The sequence below is a fragment of the Girardinichthys multiradiatus genome, chromosome 19 (genome assembly GCF_021462225.1).
Source record: "Girardinichthys multiradiatus isolate DD_20200921_A chromosome 19, DD_fGirMul_XY1, whole genome shotgun sequence".
Classification (NCBI taxonomy): domain Eukaryota; kingdom Metazoa; phylum Chordata; class Actinopteri; order Cyprinodontiformes; family Goodeidae; genus Girardinichthys; species Girardinichthys multiradiatus.
In genome coordinates this window covers 38,991,155-39,015,920 of record NC_061811.1, presented here as the reverse complement: position 1 = coordinate 39,015,920, position 24,766 = coordinate 38,991,155, and the positions used below count along the sequence as shown (strand labels likewise).

The 24,766-nt window shown below is 38.4% G+C and overlaps 1 protein-coding gene across 1 annotated transcript in view; it reads right to left on the bottom strand.

The window, feature by feature from the left end:
* The window catches only part of scfd1 (sec1 family domain containing 1), a 41,868-nt gene that overhangs the window by 8,926 nt on the left and 8,176 nt on the right, over window positions 1-24,766 (bottom strand). The window contains exons 4-19 of the mRNA XM_047344842.1: window positions 23,420-23,510; window positions 22,256-22,378; window positions 20,981-21,068; window positions 17,989-18,078; window positions 16,774-16,829; window positions 14,995-15,080; window positions 14,251-14,350; window positions 11,723-11,862; window positions 11,233-11,323; window positions 9,328-9,401; window positions 8,878-8,959; window positions 7,899-7,995; window positions 7,045-7,115; window positions 4,119-4,198; window positions 3,275-3,337; window positions 1,416-1,491 (exon numbers count right to left, since the gene is read on the bottom strand). Coding sequence (XP_047200798.1) covers window positions 1,416-1,491; window positions 3,275-3,337; window positions 4,119-4,198; window positions 7,045-7,115; window positions 7,899-7,995; window positions 8,878-8,959; window positions 9,328-9,401; window positions 11,233-11,323; window positions 11,723-11,862; window positions 14,251-14,350; window positions 14,995-15,080; window positions 16,774-16,829; window positions 17,989-18,078; window positions 20,981-21,068; window positions 22,256-22,378; window positions 23,420-23,510 — 1,408 coding nt within the window. The remainder of the gene's footprint in view (window positions 1-1,415; window positions 1,492-3,274; window positions 3,338-4,118; window positions 4,199-7,044; window positions 7,116-7,898; window positions 7,996-8,877; window positions 8,960-9,327; window positions 9,402-11,232; window positions 11,324-11,722; window positions 11,863-14,250; window positions 14,351-14,994; window positions 15,081-16,773; window positions 16,830-17,988; window positions 18,079-20,980; window positions 21,069-22,255; window positions 22,379-23,419; window positions 23,511-24,766) is intronic.

Here is a 24,766-nt window from a genome sequence, read left to right as displayed (position 1 = left end):
ATGAGGCTGCCCTTGGAAAAGTTTTTTATTACATGACATAACAGAAATGGGTCTCACTGCATTTTTGTCGAGGCAATCGCAACGTATCAATAGACTGTAGAAGTGAGTTGGACATTCTTGTATTGTGGTTCAAACTTGATTCAGTAGACAGGGACCACTTGGAGCGTGATCTTCAAAAGGTTTGCGTATACAAAACCACACAAAAACCTGTTTGCTTCCGCAAAGCTGATCTATAAACCAGGTGTTAATGGGACTGCGTGTGTAAAATCAGCGGAGCTTTGGGCGCAAACCTTTTAGCGTGTTTGCCTTCATGAGTATGCAAACAAATATGATAAAAACCCAAACATGCAAAATTATGGGAGGAGGATATGCAAATATAATCATTTACCGAGTGCAACGCGATTTATCAAACCTGAAACAGATTGCGTTGCTGTTTTTGCGTCTAGATTTAGCATGTTTAAAATGCAGGTAATAACTGGGACGTAAAAATGTCTGCCGTCACTGTGGCGAGAAGGAGGCATAGATAGAATGACAGATGACAGGGAGAGAGAATCTTCTGTCAACATATTTGGGTTGTCAAAAATAGAAATAATAAAAATAGATGAGAACAGAGGACTCTATGAAGGATTATCTAAGGTTTGATTTGAAGCCAATCAGAAGCCATGACATTTCTCCTATGATGAAACTCCTTGCAACACTTTTTTCTTGTGTATGAGGCAGAATAAATTCATCATTTTAAACTGGATGATAAAATCACTTCTTAGCAGGTGAAAAATCACCATTTTAAGGCGGCTTTTCCATGTGGTGAGAAAGACAGTGCATGCTTTAACCTTGTCAGTAAACAAAACTAAATGCATTATTGACAATAACATTGTGTTACTGCAGAGCAATCGGAGCTGGATCATTGGATTATGATGTTTAAATGTGAACATATGCCAGGGGAGGATTTATATAGCGACTTTATTTCACCAAAAAATAATTGAAACAATCAGACACGTTGTATATCGGTAAAATATCGGCAAAACAAACAAAACTAATTCAGTAAAATCATTGGAAAATGATTTTACTGAAATTTATTTTTACGTATATAAATGTTTGATTTGCATTCTTTGCAGGACAGTTAGTTAACATTATGTTTTAGAATTCGCATAGCTATAATATACAGATACCCAACTCCTACAACAAAGTAATTTTTTGTTGCTAATATTACGTTCAGGCTTGAATATTGTGGCTGTTTATGATAAACTCAGAATGTGTGTGTAGGCTCAGTCACTTTTATTTAAAGTCTTGAAGAAAAGAACTGAAGACTGATCTGAAACAACTCTGAATATTTGCAGGAAGTTAATATTAGTAGGGAGATATTGATTTTTGGCCAGTTGGTATGTACTTTAAAGGCACCAGAAAACACTACTCACATGCTGTTTGAGCACTAAATTCTTCACACCCTCCATCACAAACTGAGAGCCAGTATTCATGACTCTGGAGAACAGCCTGCAGAGTAACAGAAGATGAGATTATGAGGGAGGAGGGCAGGGTTATGGTACAAGGTACTTAAAAAATGAAATACATCAGGACTAGTTAAGTTGTCCTAAAGAAAAGAAGATGAATAGCAGTTTGCACAGTGACATCATATGCCCCTTTCTGTTAAAAAAACACAGGAGCAACTACAATAATATTAAGGACCACAGTGGCCGGAGCAGGTCATACAAGTCATTTTACCATTTACGGGTCATAAACCAGCCTGAAGGCTGACAGAAAAGAAAAAGGACAAATCACCTTTCTGAATTACATGCAGGCAGAGCGCTGTATGTAATAACATCCTAAACCAGCTGATCACACATAAAATCAGCTGTTCAGAGGCACAAATACTTCCCCAAAACACACCAAACAAAACCACCATGAAACAACGTGTTTGGTTCAGACATTTATTGACGGTCCTTTAGCGAAGCAGCGTCTGCAGGAGGAGGGAGCAGGCAGAGAACAGCTGACCGTAATCAGACTGCCTTCATCGGACCCACCAGGAGGACGAGCCCCTAAATCTGTGGAGCAGGAATATGCCATATCCAACCTAAAACTAAGTTCAAAGGTCAAAAGTCTGCGGTTTTAGTCTTTTAAGTCATTGTCCTCATTATTGCCATGGATAAGACAAAAACTTCCTCATTAAAGCCCAACATTGTAACTTCTTCAGGCAAACTTTGGAGCTTCACCATCCAGACAGCAGCGTCTCTCCTCCTCCTACCACCCCCCCCCCCCCCCCCCCCCCCACCCTCACTCAGAACCCCTGAACCTTATTTTATAAGTTCTGGCTGGGCTATGGTTCAGATAATTATCCTAGTGGATCATTTTAGACATTAAAAAACATAAATAAGACATTCTTGCATATATGTTAATACAAACATTAGTTTACGTAGGTTTTTGTTTTTTAGTTATTTTTTATCATTTCATGAAGATTACTTTAATTTGACAATGTAACACAGTAACGTTAATAGCAGCACAGCCTCTACATTCATGGCTGGAGGCGGAGCTTCGGCCGTCGGCGGGTCAGTGGAAACACAACTGATACCGTACCGAGTAGAGCGAAACCGAGCAGAGCGAAACCGAGCAGAACGGAGGCACACCGGCTAAAACGAGCCAGTGGAAAAGGGGCAATAAAGAGAAAGGGTTTTCCTCATTACTGAGGAGTAAAGCACTGATCCAGTGAGCGACATTTTTAACATGGTGTTAGTCACAGCATGCCACAATGTTTATTGTAAGGTTTTAATTCTTAAGCCTAATTTTTGTTAAACATGGCAAAATAAACTGCGGAAAGGTTGTGTTGTGACTTGTCCTGTTTGAAAATGAGGCAAGTAGTGGCACAGGTAGTAAAACCTAGTTTTTATTTGGATTCTGGTTTAAAAGGTCAAAGTTCAATAAATCTAATGTTTAAATTAAAGCAGTTTTAAAATTCTCCACTAACCTGTTGAAATGACAGTGGGGTTAATTGTGAGCTTCAAGGAAATATGTTTGTGATGAAAGAATATATGCTGGGATACAAAAATGAGAACATCAGTTTTTCCACCCTAAATGTGAAAAAACTAAATGAATGTAATTCAAACTTATTTTTTATGAGAGTGTAGTTTATGTTTTTATTGAGTTAAAGGTGGAAAAGGCTTAAATTTTGTGTGTAGACTTTTATCTAAAATCCTTTTCAGTATGAATATATTAGGTTGGCTTAAAAAAACATTAGAAACGTGAGCAAAACACTAGAAAACATTTCCTGGTGTGACTGACTAACCCCAGTGGTTTGACTCCACTGTTGCTGTAGTTAGCTGGGGTAGAAGCCATTTTGGTAAATGCCCTGAGGAGAAACAAAACACAAAAACAAGGTGAATGACCCAAAGCAACCTGCGTTACTTATGATCTCAGTTTTAATTTACTGACAGTGGAAGAAAATATCAGCAAAGAGATTTTTACTGTGATTTAAATGTTAGCCACTAATTTCTATTTAGACATTTTCATAGATGCTGACTGGAGACTTCTGCATCCTCCACAAGAACAGAGAGATGCGAGAACAAACATTATCATCCTGGGTTTTGAAGTTCTTGTAGCACATTCTGCTTTATTCAGAACTTTTTTCTGTGTGGTTTTAGAGAAACCTAAAGGTGATGTGCTACCTTGACCTATGAAGACTTTCTAGGAGTTCTGAACTTGACTTCTTGTGCAGTGTGAAATGTCCTGGCCAAAAAGAGCTTAATAATAATAATAAGATTTCCTGTTCTTGCGAAGTATCTACTGGCCTCTACTAGAAACCATCTTTAATGTATAAACTGGTATTTAAACCCTAATGGCTACAAACAGATAGCCAAGCAGTAATGAAACTAGCTGTTTGTATGAAGTCTTTATACCATTCAAGGAGACATGATCTTGATTGCACCTACGTACAGTCTAATAGACCTTTTCAATTTGTATTATGATTTTGTTTCAACAACTAAATCAGTATTTAACAGTTTCATGTTCTCTGTTAGGGATGGAGAGAAACTCATTTATTTTACCGTCACGTGGTTGAATAAAAATACTAAAGCTACACTTGAGTTACATTTTGACTCCCATCAGTGACAGAGTAAAAATAAAAGACTTACTTCCACTGTTTGATGTAGTTTAGAGGTGAAAGGTCACAGCCTGTGTCCAACAAAGCCTTCCTATACTGCTCTAAATCAGACTGACAACATGCACACACACACACATGCACACACACACACACACACACACACACAAAGCAAAGTTACTAACATACATGAAAATAATCTACAATTTTTCATAGCTTCAGTGCCTTAAAAAAAGTATTCACACCCCATCAAACCTTTTCACATTACAGCCATAAGCCTTATGGTATTTTATGTAATAAACCAACAAAAAGCAGTGTAGGTTTTTTTTTTTAACTAAGGTTTAAAAAGCGTGGGGTACAGGGAAGAGGGGTGTGAACACTTCTGTAAGGTAAAGGTCTGGTCAATCATTCCACACCAGGATGAAAGTCACATTTATGCCTGAATCCAAGATTCAGACTCTCCTATCCATCACAGTGGAGTAAGATTTCCATGCAATATTGAACAGGCATGTCAACAAACAAGCTCCACGACCTTTGCCACAATGAAAGATATGACAATAATATGAATTAGAATCCGACTGTTTTATATACTTCACAAACTGAAGGGAGCTGAATGTCATATATTTCTGCAACCGTTTCCATTTTAGCTTCATCCTTGAAGTCTGAAGCCACTCCAGACATGCCTTATTTAAACAAGTAAAGGGACTATTGCAATAGTCCAAGTGGGCTGAATTAAAAGCATGAATAATCATTTCTAGTTCAGTGATACAAAAGATCTTAGTTTAGGGATATCTCTTAGGTGATAAAAAGATTTTCCAACAGTGAGTCTAAAAAGACAGAGTGACATTAAAGAAAACACCCAAGGACACCATCTTTCACAGAAGCAGATAAAATGGTCACATGCTGGCTGATTTCTGACATTCATGCAGGTGGTACAGTTCATACATTTTAAGGAGTAATAGAATTGAATGTCATAAATACGATCAAATAGAGAATTGGGCCCAAAACAGATCCCTGTGGTACACCACAAGACAGAGTTGCTGTGTCTGAAAACAAGTTATTCATAAAAACAGTGAAAGATCTCTCAGCAAGATATGATTGAAACCACTTTAAGGCAACACCAGAAAAACCAAAGAAGTCATTTAGTCTGTTCATAAAGATATATTGATCCACAGTGTTAAGGTTGCAGGAATGACATAAGGGGGCTAGCAGTCAGCTTTATGTGATGCAGCAGTGCAGTGATATCATGGAGTGACACTGGAGTACAAAAAGAACCAAGAGTAACTTGTGGACGGGGGAGGATCCAGATTAAAGGAGATGTGGGAGTAAAAATTAATCTGATGCTTAAAAGGTCGGTGCAATCCTCTTTTGAGAAAGAAAGAGTGACAAGAGAAACAGGTGATACAATGTTCCTAATTGTGTCAAACAAGACTTTAGGATTTTTCTGTTTGGCAGCAATGAGGTTTGCACAATATTTGGTTCTTGCATTTTTAGCAAATCATTCAGAGAGTTGATTCTTTGAGTTGTAATCTATGCACCTCAAGTGTTGAATTCTTCCAGAGATGTTCAGCCTCACGACACTTTCTCCTCAAAGTGCAGATTTCATCTTTAACCCAGGGATAAGAATTTGCACAATGGACAGTGCTCATTTTCATAGGTACCATATGATCCATACTATGGGTACAATGGGTATAAAAAGGTGAAACAAACAAGTCCACTTCTAGGGTCAAATAGAGAGGAGAAAGCTTGTGAGGTGATATCATTCATAATTCCACTTTGAACAGGGAATTCAGGGGCGACAGCCTCAATATTGATACTTATAAATAAATACAACAATGGTCACGTAATAATAAATTCTCCATGCGGACATTTGTGACATTGTGGCCCAAGGAAAATAGGTCCAGAATATGGCTTTTGTTATGAGTAAGTACACACACGTTGTGTGAAGCAAGAGGATTCAGTCAAGAAGATAAAGGTGTTGGCCAAGTTATTTATTGCATCAGCAATGTAAAGATTAAAATCTCCAAGTATAAAAACATTTTGCAGCTTGATGATGGATGTTCAAGTCAATACATTTATAGAAAAATGAGTTGGCTGCACCTGGAGGACAGTAAGTTAAAATACAATAAAACAGAGAACCAACTTTTATCATTTGGATCTAAAAAGAAGAGTTTGCATTAACAAGCCTGCAAAAAAGCTGTTCTTAAAAACAACGGACAGTCCAGCCCTACGTGACCCACATGGCTTCCCAAGCACAGAGCAGTTACCTGGACATATTTCCATCAGAAGTACACAGTCCATCCTCTGTTGCAAAGTTTCAGTCAAAAACATAAAGTCAAGAGACCCTCTTGTAAAATGTTCATTTAAGGCAAATGACGCGTTACTGATAGAGGACGCATTGAATGGAGTCATGCATTACAATACCTACAATACCTTCTTAGCTGCACCCGGATGCCAGCTCTGGATCCTCTCTTTTCTTTCTAGTGCTGGTGATTTTACAGATCAGCGCACAAATGGTAAGCACTCAGGTGAACAGCAAAAAATGCTGCCAATGAGGCTGTTCCAGCTACCACAATAATCCACCATCAGCCTTTTATTGGACAGTAAAGTGTCCTGGTCATAGACATGGGCAGGAAACATGACGGTGTGGAATCCGTGGTGTGGTTTTCAAACTTCAATTCGTGAGACTAGATTTCATTCATTTTAGAACCTGTTTTATATTTTAAGAACCTTGAAATTGACAATGTGTGTACAAACACATACATCTGATAACAACGATGATGTCAGTTTCTTTGTTTACCTCAGATTCTGACCCGTTTCCCTAGCCATGTCTTTTTAGTGTTTATACAGTTTACTTCCTGTACACTTTTATTCTACAGTGTAAATGCCATGCGTGTCACCAAAGGCCACTCTGTGACACTGCTGTTGGTTGGAGTGTGTACAGTAGCCGAGCGTGTTACCTCTGAAGTAACCTGCTGTGCAGTGATGTAGTAGATGAGGAAGAGTCTCATTTTATCTTCTGGAGTCCCAGCTGTCCAACAGAAACATTCACACACATTTTATTCAGAATGAAGTCTAAATGCACAAGCACATAAAATCTAGTCATTGTTCAGTATTGACATATTTAAATCAGTGACTGTTTCAGCACATCAGTAACATACAACATACAATACATTTTCGAAAATAAAAAGCTCATATGTGTGTGTGCTCCTGTTTTTTTGCTGCTGAGTGAGGACCATTTTTTGTATTTCACCAGCAAAGTGAGGACCGTTTGTTGTAAAGTAAGGACATTTTCATGGTTCTCACTTGCTATTTTGCAGGGGGTTAAGTTTAGGACAAAGGTGTGAATTGAGTTAAGGTTAGGCTTAGGGTTAGGTATGTAATGGTAATGGTTAGGTTTAGTGGTAGGGTCAGGGTTAGGCCATAGAAAGGGTTGAAAATTAATGGAAATCAATGGAAGTTAATGAGTCAATGCAAGGTCCTCACAACATATAGTAAGGCAAGTGTGTGTGTGTACTTGTTGCTGAGTGAGAACCATTTTTTTTATTTTTATCGCAAAGTGAGAACATTTTGACAAAGTGAGGACATTTTCCTGGTCCTCGCTTTTCCAAATTCCATTCTTGGGACAGGGGTTAGGTTTAGGACTAGGGTATGAATTGAGTTATGGTTAGGGTGAGTTTTAGGGTCAGGGTTAGGGACTAAAAATCAAGGAAAATGAATGGAAGTCAGTGGAAGTAAGGAAGTCATCATAAAGATAGTAAAACATGGATATGTGTGTGTGTGTGTGTGTGTGTGTGTGTGGGTGTGTGTGTACCATCTGGGTCACTGATGATATCCAGCAATGATTTGTCTGTGTTTGATTTGCTCATCAGTTTCTCTTCGTACTCAAAGTAAACATCCAATTTGCGACTCTGAAGATAAAAACAGCATCTAGTTAGTATCATACATCCTACACACTGAAATAATAGCAACTCATTAATAATGTTCTACTACAGTTCTGTCATTATCTGAGTTACATGAAATAAGCTGGGTTACAATTAGGAGATGAGACTTTGCCTTGGTTTAGAGCAATGACCATAGCATATTTTCTGATATGGTTAACACAGAATCATTGCTCTTTTCAAAGCATTTTGCTTTAATAAGAAAACGCTCATCGTTTTGATTCGTTTTTGTATTGTTATGTGTGTTCTCTCCTGGGAGCTTATGCCGGGTTCACACAGCAGATTTTTGACCCAATCATCCCCTTCCGACATTCCCTGATCATCATGATGGCTCTTAAAATAATCTTACAAAATAATCCAGCCATGTGTGGTGTGTTAAGTGTGATCTAGTCTGCTTGGAAGGCGAATTACTCTGAACTCATGTTTGATCTCGAGAGGGTTTGTGAGATTTCCCATCTGAAATCTGAATGTTTGTGAGTGAAGCCTGTTAGTGTGTGGTGTGTTGTGCTTGCCATGTGGCTGGACAACACACACCAAACCTGTTATTCCCTTCGATTTTTTATCGCCAAACATGAGGTCTCTCAGGTTTTGAAAATCTATGGACAATTTGAAAATAATGCAGTGTGAACCAGGCATTACTCAAACATTGCGTGTCTGGTTTCCTCAAAGTGCCAGTGGCAGATTTTCTCTACAAAAAAAGGGAAATTAGATATTCTGTTCAAGACACAATGGACTTTATGGAAATAAAGACACAAGAAGCAACTCAGTGTTAACATCAACCAGAGCTTATTAGTTCAGCTGATGTTAAGGCATCTGCAGGGCTCCTGGAGAAAGGTCTGGAACAGCTTGTACCTTAATGTGGTCCAGGACTGCAGTGGCAACATTTGTGTGTAGATCAATCAGTCTTTTCTTCTCCAATAGCTCAGGAAGAGAGCTGAAGACAGCAGAACATGGAACTAAATATTTATGCTAAACAGGTATTTTAGCATTTTTCACAAGTGCAACTTTTTTTAAAGAAGTTACAGATTTGAGAGACTTGCACAGAACCTTTCAGGGACACAATCATAGGATTAAGCTAAGACAACAACAAAACGTTTTTTCTCTGAGTATTTCTTCGGGTGAAGAGTTACAGATGTGCTAAATTTAACATTCCCAGTTTTTACTCATTCTATGACGTTTTCATTGAGGTAAGGGCCTCTAAGCTGCACTGAAAATCAGAAAATAAAATGAAGTGGGATCATAATCTAGGTAGATTGTACTGTTTAATGTACTGATGTAATATTCACTGTGTTTATATATTACCTGACAGCAGAGGTAAGCTTGGCTGTGTTGTCTGACAGCATACTGATGGCTCCTTCATCCTCTCCGTCTAAACCCTGGAGAAACAACATATCCATCATGAGTAAAGTGGGACTCCATATTTAAATCCAACCTCAATCAGTGGAAGATTACGGCCAAATTTCAGTGAAAAGTAGTTTGTGTTGTTTTGTGTGAACACTCCTCTGTATGAATTGTAAGACAAGGCCATTCAACTGACTTGTTGATGAAGGCCTGTCTACAAAACATTATCGGAGCCACAGTATGCACATCACAGAGGACACAAGTCATTAAGGGGGTCCAGGAGAACCTACTACCGGCCATCTACCTAAAGTGTAGATGGGTGGTAGTCTTGTTCTATGTGTGTGCACACCTGCATGTGTGTCTATAGGGTGTAATATTAAAAAAGGTAAAAAGGTATTAAACACCTGCTTTCATTCCTAGGGTGTTAAATATCTAGTCATACTAAAAACAAAGGTTTAGTCTCATCAGATTATGAAAATATTTAAATCTATTGAACACAGTATGCAAACACACACACTGCTGTTATTTATTAAACATAAATGAAGCCAAAAAAAGAATGGTGTGGGTGAGCTAAACTAAGCACAAATGTCCTACTTTTTGTAGGATTTAAGAAGAAAAACAGCAGCTGATGCAGTAAGTAACCCTGAGGTCAAAGTGTACACTGCGCAAAGAAATAGCAAAAAACCAAATGCTTGATCTCAGCCTCGGTTAGCATGTTAAATGTCATGACTGGACAATAACGGTTTGGAGGAAGCGCCATCAGGAAAAACAATCCTTCTAGAACAATGTGCTCAGGTTGGAGCTACAGAGCAAAAAGAAGACTCCACAGAGACAGTTTCTTCCTCCAGGCAGTCTTTCTGAGGAACACTTAACAGCCATATAGTTACAAAAATACTGTATTTTATGTCCTTTTATATTTTACATTTCTTCACTGAGAGCAAAGTGGAGCAAAGTGGCTAAAATGTTATAGTGTGTGACATGATTCATGAAACATACTTATCAAATAAACAATAAACAAACAAACAAACAAAGCTGATTCTGATGTTTGGTCGTAATGCCATGTCTGGAGAAAAATTAAACATAGCACTTCATCACAAACAACTCATTCTAACTATCAAACATGGTGGAGGAGGGTTGATGCTTTGGGCTTGTTGTGCAGCCTTTGTCTACTTTGTCTATTTCATGACCTCCAAACTGGGTCATAACCAGGATAATGAGTCTAAACACAGCAGCAAATCTACAACATATTTATATGATCCAGTTAAAGTCCAAAACTCACCCTGATTCAATGGCTTCCATGGTAACTTAAGAAAGCTGTGCTGAAATGTATGCAAACTGAACAAAGCTTAAATAAATAGTTTGCAAAACAATCTGAGACTGATGAACAACTACTGATATGTATATCTGCCTAAAGTTGCTCTTCAAGCTTTAAATCACATCGGCCTTTCATTTTGGCTTTGCCTGTAGTCCCTTTTCCAGTTCAGTGATCTACGCATGATTATTAAGCCTCACGATCAACTGATGGGCCCCAGCACAGAATGGGATGTAGATGTTGATCCACCAATATTATGGTACTATTCCACCTCAGGAGGAGTAAAGAACCCATTACCACCATGAACTGTAAGGAGTAATATAAGACTGTGGAACAAACAGCGGGTCTTTTCTTCACATTCATCCAGCTTCACAGTCTGTGAGTAGACATGGAGCGGAGACATCATACCATCTTCCAGTTTACAAATAATTCTAACACACACCAATTCTAACTTTGTGCATTTTACAAAATCTCCGATGTTATCAGTAACTAGTGTTACTGTCTGCATGTTTGACTATACAGACTAAAAAATTCAGTGGGTGTGTTTGTCTCACCATAATGCTTTTCAGACGTTTGACCTCATCCTCCTGGGCTCTGTATGCATCAAGCTCTTCCTGAACCGACTCTGCCACCTCTGGGAATGGACTGTTAGAAAAACATTTGGCATCTCACTGGACAATGACTTTCTAATTCAAACAAGGTATAGATATCCACCAAAGTGCCATAAACATCAGTAATTAGTGACCTTTCTGCAGATTATACAGATAGAATGAAAAGAACATTTATTCACTTCTAAGGTTTTTCAGGACAGTACAGAACCATTTGGTCCTCATTTGAACATCAACACATGACATATTGCACTAAGTTACACATATTAACCATTGAGCAAAAGTTTATGTTAAATAATGGAAATAAAAGTTGTGAAATTATCAGATATGAGAAACTTGATTTAGGAAATGGTGGGCAATTTGGCTTGTTTACAAATTCTAACCACTGAGTATGGCTTTTAATGATGGTAATGAAACATGTTGCCTAGGAACTGACCTGCCCTTGTGCTTCTGCCAGAATTTATCAGCAGCAGTGAGATCATACATCTTCTTTGTCTTTTTCTTTGGTCTGGCACCAGTGTGCGAGGGATCTGTCCCCCCACCTTCCTCCATCAACACCCTATTCAAGTGGAAGTCCTAATGGAAATAAAAAGACGTAATGCTTAGTCTAAGCTTAGTCTGTCTACCAGGGACTGAGACTGACCGGTTGTTTGGTTGTGGGACATTTCTGCAATAAAATCCCTCAATCAACCTATCTAAAGGTCTTTATTGCAAGAACGTTGTTCGAATTGGAATCTTGCGCTTTCTGAATAAGAATGTTCTGATTTTTTAAAATAAAAGATGTTTACATTACTTGGAGTTGTTTGATACATAGACATTCTATCGTACAAGTTGTCTTTGAATGTACCTTTAAGTTCCGCTGTAGGACATCCCGTCTCCTCCTGCCAACATGTCTGCTGCTGTGCAGCATCTAAGGTTGATTGAATGCTACTGCAGGTATCAGGATTTGGACCTTAGCTAACTTATAACCAGTACCGGTGGTGTTTCAATTCAATTTGCAGTTGATTCTGGGCATTAATTCAGTTTAGTGTTGAAAAATGCTAACAAACCTTTGGTCTAGTCCATCTTTATTTCTCCAACATCACTGTAGCTGAATAAGAAACCTCAACATTTCTAAAATAACTGGGAATTATTTGCTATAGCTGGGATTCCACATAGCTTTGCTTTTGCATTTCAGGATTGCATGATGGACCGTATCTCTGTGCACTTAATTCTGGACATAAACATCTATGATGTGTCCAGCTTTAAAATAAGAGAAGGTCCTGCAGTTTGCAAGGCAAAGGACATTAACACTGAAAGACTTGGGTTTTTTCTAGGGCACACAATGAAGTCTGAAAGAATTCAATCCTTCAATCAGTTCAGCATTTATTGCCATCTACTGAGATCCATTGGGCAAGAGATTACGGGAGTATTCCAGAATTTGTCAGGTTAGTTTGTGTTAAAAGGATTTATATGGAATGAAAATTTTATGACAGTTATGAACAATGGCTAAGAGGTCAAAAATTCTGAATAACAACTTTAAGTCTGATTATAATAAAAACTAAGGTCACAATCTGATGCCCGTTTATGGTTCTGCACGACTATAAAATCCTAAGCAGGTAGAACATAAGACCTGACTATAACCCAACATATAATGCAAAACGTATTGAGTTTCATGCCTTGAACTTTAATGACACGGGATTCTTAATCAATACGGTTTAATATGATGTTGGCCCTCCCTTTGCAGCTATAACAGCTTCAACTCTTCTGGTAAGCTTTAGGGGTCTGTTTATGAGAAATTGTGAACATTCTTCCAGAAGAGCTTTGGGAGGTCAGACAGGGATGCTGGACGAAAGGTCTGGCTAGCAGTCTCTGCTCTACATTATCCGAAAGGTATTCAATTGGGTGGTGGTCGGGACTCTGTGCAGGCCAGTCAAGTTCCTCCACATGAAATTCGCTCATCTAAGTCCTTGTGGACCTTGCCTTGTGCACTGGTGCACAGTCATGTTGGAACTAAAGTGGCCTGCTCCACAGAATCATAAAATTGTCCAAAATGTTTCTGTACGCTGCAGCATTTAGAGGTCTTTCACTGGAACTAAGGGGCCAGGTTTAAGCCCTGAAAAGCAACTAAACAAGTGGGGAACCACCAAACCCAAACACGTCTACTGGATTACCAGACAGGGAAGAATGATTTACTACTCCAGAGAACACATGGAGCTCTAGAGTCCAGTGGCAGCGTGCTCAACACCAGTGCTCTGACACTTTGCATTTCTCATGATTAGGTAAAGTTCTGATGCAGCTGCTTTACTGTGGAAACCAATTAGGCATCATTCTTGAGCTAACGTGAAGATCATAAGTAGTTTGGGGGTTTGTTGCTTTTACCTCTGAAGACAGTTGGTAACGTCAGCATATTGTGCACCTCAGCATGTGCTGTAACCCACTCTGATGTATTTCCCATGGCCAAATTGACATTGTTTCCGTCACCTCCACTTTGTTAGAATACCAGAGTTGACTGTGGAGTATTTGATGACATCTTATCACAGTTCCATGCTGGAATTCACTGAGCTCCTGAGAGTGACCCCTTCTTTCACAGATAGTTATAAAAGTACTCCACATGCCGAGGTGCTGCATTTTTTATACCTGTGACCATGAAGGTGATTGGAGCACCTGGATTCAATACTTTGAATGAGTTACCTAACAGATTTTACAAAACAGAGTATTACTGCTAATCCAAATATGGTGAGCCGATATCCCATCATTTAACCCCTAATTCCAAATTTTGACACATTATCAATGAAAAAATAAGAACAGGATAAATGTGTAATCCCAGTCTCGGAGACAACCAATCCTTGCTTGTATTGGGAAACCTTTTCTTTTAATTTGGTATGACCTCACACTCCTGCTCATTTAAAACTTTAGATTTTTCACCTCAGGCATTGCGGGAGTACTGCAACGTGAAACATTTTACTATGAGAGACTTCTCACCAGGACATCATGGATCAGTGCCTGATAGGTCCAGGTGTGGTGAAGGGGCGTGGCCATATCCATGTTACGGTCTGCCAGAACCAAAAGGGGCCTCTGGAAGCTGGTATGGATAAAATCAGTTATGGGCTTAGCAAATAAAGCACATGACTAACCTGTGAAAGAACACTGCATCTCAGTAAATCAACTCCTCTTTCTAGTGATCATCTTGTTAAGAAAGAAAAAGTCTTATTTTTAAATTGTAGATTCAAACAAGCAAAGGTTCCTTCAGCAGCTCATATTGATTGTTGGTTAAACCAACTTGCTTTTATTTTGCTTTTACCAGCAACACAATAAGCCCAAAAGTATCTGTGAAAAGAATAAGGCAAAAAAAGCTGACAAGGCTGCCATGACATTGGTCGGAGTATCTCACTGTTTATTTGTCCATTATTGACACTTTATAAACCTTCCTTTAGATCTTTAGCTCTAAATATTTATCTTTTCATTTACGTGTCCCAAGCTAAATGTGCTAATGCTAATGCTACACAGAGCACATATTGACTGATAAGAGTTGGCTTTGCTGATATGCAGAAGGAGGAGATTATTTCTACTTTGACACAAATCAGCTGCAACAATGACAACACAGATGTAAACTGCTGTAGTTTTATAGGCAGGATAACAGCCGGAATGTCATTTTTTTGAGCAACAGTGACTGGAAATCAATTTAAAGTCCAGCTTAATCTAAAAAGAACTCTGTTGTACACAGACCTGAACTGACCAGCAGCCATACTGTCTCCGGTAAACAGACTATTTCTGGCATCACGCAGGTTCTCACGGAGCTTCTTATCCAGTTTCTACACACAGAACACAACATTTGGCACAAACATATTTAGAAAAATATATTTAGTGATATTTTATAAATTCTTACTAAACAAGATAAAATGTGTCCTATTCAATCGGATATTATAACCTTTGAAGTTGGAGAGTTTAACTGCAAAAAAAGATCAAAATGGAACACAACACAAAGGAAAATAAAAAGAGTCTCATTGCAAATGCATCAATTTCAGGCCTAATTTTTAGGTCAAATATTACTATGCTTGGAGCACATTTGGAGACAAAATAGAAAAGGCAATTTTGGCTGAAATGACAACCACTGAAAAATCTCTCCTGAAATTCCCAACCCAACTATACACGTTCAAAGAGTCTAGAATATTTCTGGTTTAACTTTCAGCTACTCAAATGATTAACATAAGAAAGTAGGCATCTTGAAAAGTATCAACACAAAACAAAAAGAATAAGTCCGAAAGCACCCCATGCCCACTGTTTGGTATGGTGCCGGATCGATCATGATGTGGGTCTGTTCGTTTTCCAAAGCTCCTGGTAAGCTCCTGGCTAAGGTGTGTTTTGATGATAGTCAATTGGTCAATATTTAGTGAACATTTCCATTGTGGAGTCCAAAACAAGGCCATTTTGTCCACACACATTAACTGTGTAACTTCTTCCACTGCAGTGATGTAGACCAAGGTCTTGCTCAGCTGCTGGGAGTGGAGAGAAAGGCTCCCATGGTAGGATTAAATGAAACCTGTGATTTTCAACATGAAAACTATAACCGGTGATTAGGTCACAGAACTGTTGACAATACACTTTATACTTTATATACTCTAAGAACTCCATGGAAACATGGAACTGTAGACGAGTTTAGACTGAAGTGACTGAAATATACTGTTAAAAAAATCAACTACCGGTAATTTAAAATGCTCCCTCCACAACACTTCATCCAGCAGTTTGTGGTAAGTGAATGCACGCCCCCAAAAATACCCTGGTTTTTGAAAAAGGTTTCTGTAGTGCAAATAGGCCTTCAGAGTGCATGGGATCAGCAACTCTTTAAATCATCCAGACATATTCCATAATAATCTGGTGGCGCCTACCAGTTCAATGAAAATGAGCTATTATTGGGTCTTTAGTGGTCCAAAACATATGGTCAAATCAACACAGAAATGTTTCACTAGACCAAAAATCAATCTTCTTCCATGTCCATCTGAGTCCACAGGCCTGAATAGTAGAAAACCTGTAGGGTGAGCTAATAAGAGAGCATCATAGGAGTCAGGAGTCTGGAAGATCTAGAGATCTCTCTCTCTCTTTGTATGATCCAATTTAGTAAAATGTTAGAAGAGAAGATTGAGGCCTGTCCTGTTGGTGTGAACTGTGCTCCTGGTGATTGTGTTAGAAACAATTATTTCTTAACATGGGATTTTTCCCACTGAATAAATTATTTTCAAATGAAGGGTTTGATTTTTCTAAAAAAAAAAAAATCAGTGTGAGATTATACTGCTGCAATTATATATCGATTTCTTTTAAGGCTTTTTACATATTTTTATCAAAATAAAACTGCACTGATTAAAAGTACCCTAATAAAGAGTCCAAATTTTATTCTGCATATCGTCTGATTAACATCAATGACCATTTGACAAGTCAAACCCAAAAGCCATTTAAAAAGCTTTGACATTGAAGATGGTCCAGGTTTTCAGCTTCTTATTGAGAACTTACCACAGCCACCATCTCTGCAGCATTTCCTCTGGGACATCGGATGATTGGCACTGCACCTGAATGACAATATAACACATTCTGATGAAGGATTATAAGTTTTATAAAGTTACAAATTTTGCCCCTTTATCCAAACAGGAAATGCTTAGATAAAGGTGAACACAACATGTAAACCTTTTTTGTTACATGGAGGAATTTCAGTTTCCATGTTAGAGCTGAATGGGTTAAGATCATTTACAGCAAAACAGGAAAATCACTTGAGCGATCTTTGATTTTTATCTGCAGTGTGATGTTTCCTCTGATTGGAGCTGAGGTAGCTGTATTGTAAAATGTCCCCAGTCAATCACACAGACATTTGAGCCTTACAGCAGTGTGTCACTGAGCCATGTGAACAATTAAAATGTTCAAAGTAGCTGGCGGTTGCTACCAAGGCATCAGGTAATTTTACTGGGGTGGGTTTTTCACAGGTTAAAATCTTTAGTGTCTGTGTGCTGACGATAAACTCTGTCAAGTGGCACATTATTTATTCTCTGTTACTTCTGCCATGTCACACCTCTTAAACTAAATAATTATGTTTGTCAATAGTTGTGTAGCCTAAATAACTGCACCAAAAAGTGTTATATTTCAAATGTATCAGCGTCTGAATGATAAAAGTAGTATCTATGATGTTATAGAAACAACAGCAGAGCGGTTTGTCATGTTTGTTAGTCAGTTTATAGCCCACAATGTGCGATGTGATTATATGTTTATGTGCATGGATGTAAAGTTGGTAATCTTCAGGGTGGACTTTATTGCCATGTGTGAATGGTAAGGCTTTCCTCTGTCTTGTTTTAAGTGGAACTATTGAACACCAGGTGTGAAGAGAGCCATTTATTAAAGCTGTGAAACTACAATATACAATGAAACGTTTGTAGTTCTAAATAGCCAAAGATGTTGTTATTAGATCTGATACAGATACAGGTATTTATCTATACAATAACATGATAATCATTCACTTATCTAATGACGCACAATGTACGATTCATATTCTTGTATTTTGGTTAAACCCTGGCTTGTCTGAAAATTGATTAAAAAAACAAATCAGGTTAATGTATCTGCAATGTTTTGGTGGAGCAATTTAAATTTGTAGAATTCATCTTTTAAAACAAACTATCTATGGTGATCAGTATATATTGTGTGACCAATTATACTCCTTTAACAGCCCAGGATGGTACTCACCCAGAGTAACAAAGAAACAAAAGAGGCTGTCTACGATGGTGTCCATTATGGCCTCCATGTCTGTGTCTTGGATATCTGCTCTGTTGATGGCTGCACAGGGAGAGATAGTTTATCTTAAAAAGGGCAAAACCGTTGACTCAGTTGTGCGTGTTTCTAAAAATGCATTCAGGAGAAATCATTATATTATGAGTTTCCAAGCTCAACATTTACTTCAAAGCACACCTCAGCACAATGACATTGAAGAGATGGCTCTTTATAGTGGGATTAGACATGGTCTCTGTGTGGAGGATCAGTTTCACAAAGAGATTGTCAAATTTTTCTATGCAGGGTTCTGTGGAGTTGTTATGAGCAATCAGTAACTAACCTCCAGTATATAGTTATCCACATGATCTCAGTTTATTGATGTTTAATGAATAGCAAATACATCACCCCATGTTCCATAGAGTTGAGGTTAAGTTCATTTAAAAACCACTCATATGTTTACAGCTACCATATTATGCCTGCAGCTGGACCTGGAGTGATGAATCTGTTTCAGGCTTTTTTCAGTACAGTCCTCCTTTATCATGAAGAATGTTATGTTGTTTTACACTGACTATACAGGTCCTTCTCAAAATATTAGCATATTGTGATAAAGTTCATTATTTTCCATAATGTCATGATGAAAATTTAACATTCATATATTTTAGATTCATTGCACACTAACTGAAATATTTCAGGTCTTTTATTGTCTTAATACGGATGATTGTGGCATACAGCTCATGAAAACCCCAAATTCCTATCTCACAAAATTAGCATATCATTAAAAGGGTCTCTAAACGAGCTATGAACCTAATCATCTGAATCAACAAGTTAACTCTAAACACCTGCAAAAGATTCCTGAGGCCTTTAAAACTCCCAGCCTGGTTCATCACTCAAAACCTGCTGACCTGACTGCTGTCCAGAAGGCCACTATTGACACCCTCAAGCAAGAGGGTAAGACACAGGAAGAAATTTCTGAACGAATAGGCTGTTCACAGAGTGCTGTATCAAGTCACCTCAGTGGGAAGTCTGTGGGAAGGAAAAAGTGTGGCAGAAAACGCTGCACAACGAGAAGAGGTGACCGGACCCTGAGGAAGATTGTGGAGAAGGGCCGATTCCAGACCTTGGGGGACCTGCGGAAGCAGTGGACTGAGTCTGGAGTAGAAACATCCAGAGCCACCGTGCACAGGCGTGTGCAGGAAATGGGCTACAGGTGCCGCATTCCCCAGGTCAAGCCACTTTTGAACCAGAAACAGCGGCAGAAGCGCCTGACCTGGGCTACAGAGAAGCAGCACTGGACTGTTGCTCAGTGGTCCAAAGTACTTTTTTCGGATGAAAGCAAATTCTGCATGTCATTCGGAAATCAAGGTGCCAGAGTCTGGAGGAAGACTGGGGAGAAGGAAATGCCAAAATGCCTGAAGTCCAGTGTCAAGTACCCACAGTCAGTGATGGTCTGGGGTGCCGTGTCAGCTGCTGGTGTTGGTCCACTGTGTTTTATCAAGGGCAGGGTCAATGCAGCTAGCTATCAGGAGATTTTGGAGCACTTCATGCTTCCATCTGCTGAAAAGCTTTATGGAGATGAAGATTTCATTTTTCAGCACAACCTGGCACCTGCTCACAGTGCCAAAACCACTGGTAAATGGTTTACTGACCATGGTATCACTGTGCTCAATCGGCCTGCCAACTCTCCTGACCTGAACCCCATAGAGAATCTGTGGGATATTGTGAAGAGAACGTTGAGAGATTCATGACCCAACACTCTGGATGAGCTAAAGGCTGCTATCGAAGCATCCTGGGCCTCCATAAGACCTCAGCAGTGCCACAGGCTGATTGCCTCCATGCCACGCCGCATTGAAGCAGTCATTTCTGCCAAAGGATTCCCGACCAAGTATTGAGTGCATAACTGTACATGATTATTTGAAGGTTGACGTTTTTTGTATTAAAAACACTTTTCTTTTATTGGTTGGATGAAATATGCTAATTTTGTGAGATAGGAATTTTGGGTTTTCATGAGCTGTATGCCACAATCATCCGTATTAAGACAATAACAGACCTGAAATATTTCAGTTAGTGTGCAATGAATCTAAAATATATGAATGTTAAATTTTCATCATGACATTCTGGAAAATAATGAACTTTATCACAATATGCTAATATTTTGAGAAGGACCTGTACATTCACTCTCCAGGTGGGGACCTCTCCACAAAGATTTTGTCACTTTGTACATTCAGTTTTGGCATTGATATCAGTTCATGAAGCTCAGAGTGCATGCCAGTCTGTAGCTTCATAACTAGAGATGCAATAATCAATCGGCCAGAGGCCAGAATCTGTAATTTTCTCCTGATTAGCTCTGACCGAAGATCAGCACATCAAACACAATTTTTTTTACTGTTCAATAAATGCATCAAAAAAAGAACTCCCACCATTTTTAGTTTATACACTCATCAAACAGCAGCACTCAGTACAGTACTCTGATGCTCATTTTTAGGTTAAATAAAAACCAGATAAAGGTTAGGGACATATGCTTTGATGTAGAAATGGGAATAATCTTGTAATTCCTTCATCTTCTGTTGGATATAAAGCTACTAACTATATGAAGGAATCTACAGCACATTTGTTTCGCTTATGTGTTACAATCCTTAAGGAAAAAACAGAATTGATCAAAATCAGACTCAGCAAAACGCTCCAAAAAACTGGGAATTTTCATCAACCAGGAGAAGCCTGTTCCATCCAGTTTAACTTAAAACACACTGCAAGAAACCTCCAGTGCCTCTTAATAAACACTATTCTATTTCCACTGATTTAGCACCAGCCATAGTGCTTAACAATCTTTGCTATCGCAGCACCAACTCTTCACTGAGACAGAGGAAAGAACTGTATTTGAGAGCTATGACTAGCAGCAGGTTACAAGTGAGGAAAGTGGCCATTCCTAAGATCACAAAGAGATATAAAGATGTATATGAATGGATGTTACCGTGGTAGGAGATGAGCTCTTTGTTCTGGTGGCAGAGGATGAACATATCATCTTCCAGGGTGATGAAGTTCAAGTACTGATCAAATACCTGTAAAACAAGCATGGATATCAATAATAACCCCAAGAAAATGTGAATACCTGTATGATGACTTAATCACTAAATCGGTACCAAAAAGTTGTGCCCAATGATTCACCAAAGAAGAAATGGTGGTTTTGTTAGACCTTGAGAAAAACATTTTTTCTTCTTTATGTTTGTTTAGGTGCTGCTTCTATTTGTTGTAAGTAAGCCCATGGAAGGGAAACAATAAACACCACTGTTTATCTGTTGGATTACCTAGAACAGCTGATTGTAAAGTAACATTAGCCTGTCACTGATATTTTTGTCTGATCTACAAATGCAGACACTTTATTGTAATCAAGTATATTTTACCAGACTTCTTGGCTATAGTCAAGAAGGTCAAGGTTATTTTATTTTCAATGTAGTGAGGTTAAAACTCCAGCAACACTTCACATACTGGATACTTTATTTATAGACCAATGTGTTTTGGCTTGAAACCTTCTTCAGGATCATCCAGATCTTTGTCCGCTGGCAGTGCAGGCAAACCAACTGTTTCAGTAACCTGGCTATGTACCAGCTTATTAGACTCTCTGTATTACTCTTTAAAGAGCAAAATGGCAGGAAGTGGTAACATTCTGCAAAATAAGTATGTTTATGTCAGTAAGTCTTACCTGTGTTCTGTTGCTCTGCATTAATCTGATGCACGACATAAGTGTTACTATAAAACTGGAGCTTGTAAGAACACAATCAAAGAATGCAACCTACAGTCCGTTTAGCTTTATTATTTCTGAGAACCATGTGAGTTAAAAAAAAGAAACAAGTGATGATTTTTGGCTTCAAACAACAGGAAGGAACCTGGTGGTTTCAGTTTAGTAAAATGTTTTTCAGAACTCTTGACTGTTGTGTTGGTTATATATCTACTGTCAATCCAGAACATAACAGAAATAATTAATATGGGTCATTAACATCCAATATATCCGTCTGATAACAGAAACATAAATTTGAGTCTGATTCTTGTGGGTTTAAACATGTTCAGCTAACACATGACTAACAGTCAATCACAGAGAAGGACAAGACAGGAGATCCTCTTGGTAAGCTCCACAATGTTGTCCTACAGAAAACTATTCACTTCTATTGAAATGTTCTTTGTGTCGACCAAAACTATGAACAACAATAAACTGAACTCGGCATAAAAAGTTGGATATACCCAGAGTTACCTTGGTGACTTGGCTCACTGCATTAGCAGTCAGAGCAGCACTGGCAATGTCCTCCAATTTACTCCGACTGATGGCAGAGATAAAGTTCAGGTAGTACGACTCATACAGCTGGCTCCTAAGATCCTACACACACACACACACACACAAAATTATAAACAAAATCCTACTATAGCAGGATGTCCAGGACAGATGACAAGTCTGAAAGTTGACTTTTAGATTGGGCTTGACTAAAGGGCTATTTCTGTTTTTAACAAATCGTCCTGTCAGTTAGCGTCAGACATTCCCCACACAGAGAACAGGAAGATAAAGACTTAGATAAAGGCAAGTTGTTTTTAAAAAATCATTTGATTTCCTTTCCAGAGAATTCATAACTTGCTAGATAAGACCATCAATGTCTGGAGACAGTGTTTTCCTCATTCAAGGTCTGAGAACTGGACTCTGGGTAAAGTGGTCAATATTATGTAACCTTTACATTATATTGACTGACTTTTGACCTTGGCAGGAAAAGATCAATGCTTCAAAAAAAGAATTACTTTGGCATGTATTCAGATGAATTTTAAGTTTTACTAATAGTTTTAAACACTTTATTATATTTATAATCAACACATTTGGACAATCTAAGGAGCACAGTCTGTGGAAGTACAAGATGATTTAGTTCAGTCTAATTTAAATATTCAGATGTGTATGAAAAAGTATGTTCAATGTAAGTTTTTATGAGTTACTTAACACTACAACATTTTGCAACCTAAGAATATGTTTCATAGATTTGGTATCTGCATTATTTCGATTTGTGTATAAAAGGCACACCAGAAGCACCGGGCCCTCCGCAGTTACCGGGGGGTCCTCAGAGTTAAGCTTAATTAATAAAACAAACATGAATAAAATAGTCTGAAACCTGAAACCTGTCAGGTAATAGACTGAAAAGGAGTAAAAAGCAGCCCAAATCCAAAAAGAAATTTGAGTATAATCAAATCTGTTTAAAGGGACATTCCAGAGTGAGGAGTAAGCTAGGCAACTTGCATGAATGTGGGTCTTTGTACAACATCCCCACCTAGGCTGACATCAACAATCAAGAACAAACAATCATTCTCCCAGCAGCAAGAATAGTTGAGCGAATCAGAATCCTCACGTTTGAGGTATCAGACAGCTAAAATAAGGGAGCACCTGACAAATCCTGTCGATGTTCTCCTCTGTGGGCATTAGGAAGTAGATGGCTGGAACATCGGGAATAGGACCTCTGTCTGAGTGAAGAAGCCTACACGCACGCACAGGCACGCACGCACGCACGCACACACACACACACACACACACACACACACACACACACACACACACACACACACACACACACACACACACACACAAGCAAGACAAAGTGGAATATTAATAACCTAAATACTAAAAACACAACTTTTTATTTTTGCTCAATATATTTTTAACCAACTGATTGGTTTATCCTGTAAAAAAACAGCACCTTTACAATTTTTACTGTTCTGTTTTAGAATCCTAAAACTATAACAAATGCATTTTTATTTATGAAATCTAATTTCGTATCAACCATGACATCATTTTTGTAAAACATTTTGGCCATAATGGAGAAGCTGTGTGTGAAAAATTAAATTAGACGATGGAAAGCCTAAGGTTTTGAAGCAAGCATACTACATTTAAATGTAGTGAAACTTACACTTCAAACAAAGAGATGAGAACCAAAACAAAACCAGTGAGAAGCTGAATATGAACAAAAACAGTATGGATTATGTGGAAACCAGTGCTGGGTAGTTACATTTCCACAGTTACTTTTTTGAGTAACTTATTAAAAGAAAAATACTTCTTGGAGTAGTTTTACAACACCAAAGGTTTTACTTGAACTTGAGTTATCTTTTTTTGTAAAGCATTGCTACTCTTGACTACAATTTCTGGCTCTTCTACCCACCTCTACCTACTTTACTGAATGACGAACAAACCCGTTTCAGCTATAAATGCACCAGACACAGAAGCACACAACCTATGTTAAAGTGAGACTTCTTGTTTGTACACAAGCTTCATTATTCTATTCTTACTATCTGTCTGTCTTTCTGTTAGGCCTGCTGTGTCAGATGAAGATACAATAAAATGCTATTTTTGTCACTAGAAGTACTTTACACTTTACCCATATCTACATAACCTATCTAATTTATTGTGTATTAATGTGTTGATTTTATTCTTCAAAATACCAGAATTTTATTTTTGTCTCTCTGATTACATCTTTTGTTCAAGTTAAATCGGATGTTATGATCAAACCCAGGACCTGGTGGCCTTTTGACCAAATACTTTTTACTTGTTCAGGGTTGGATGACTACTTTTTACTTCTGCTTGAGCAAATGGTAAATGGACTGAACTTGTATAGCGCCTTTCCAGTCATACCGACCACTCAAAGCGCTTTACACTAGAGCCACATTCACCCGTACTCTCTAACACGCACACATTCATACACCAATGTGCAGATTGGAAGGCAATTTGAGGTTAAGTGCC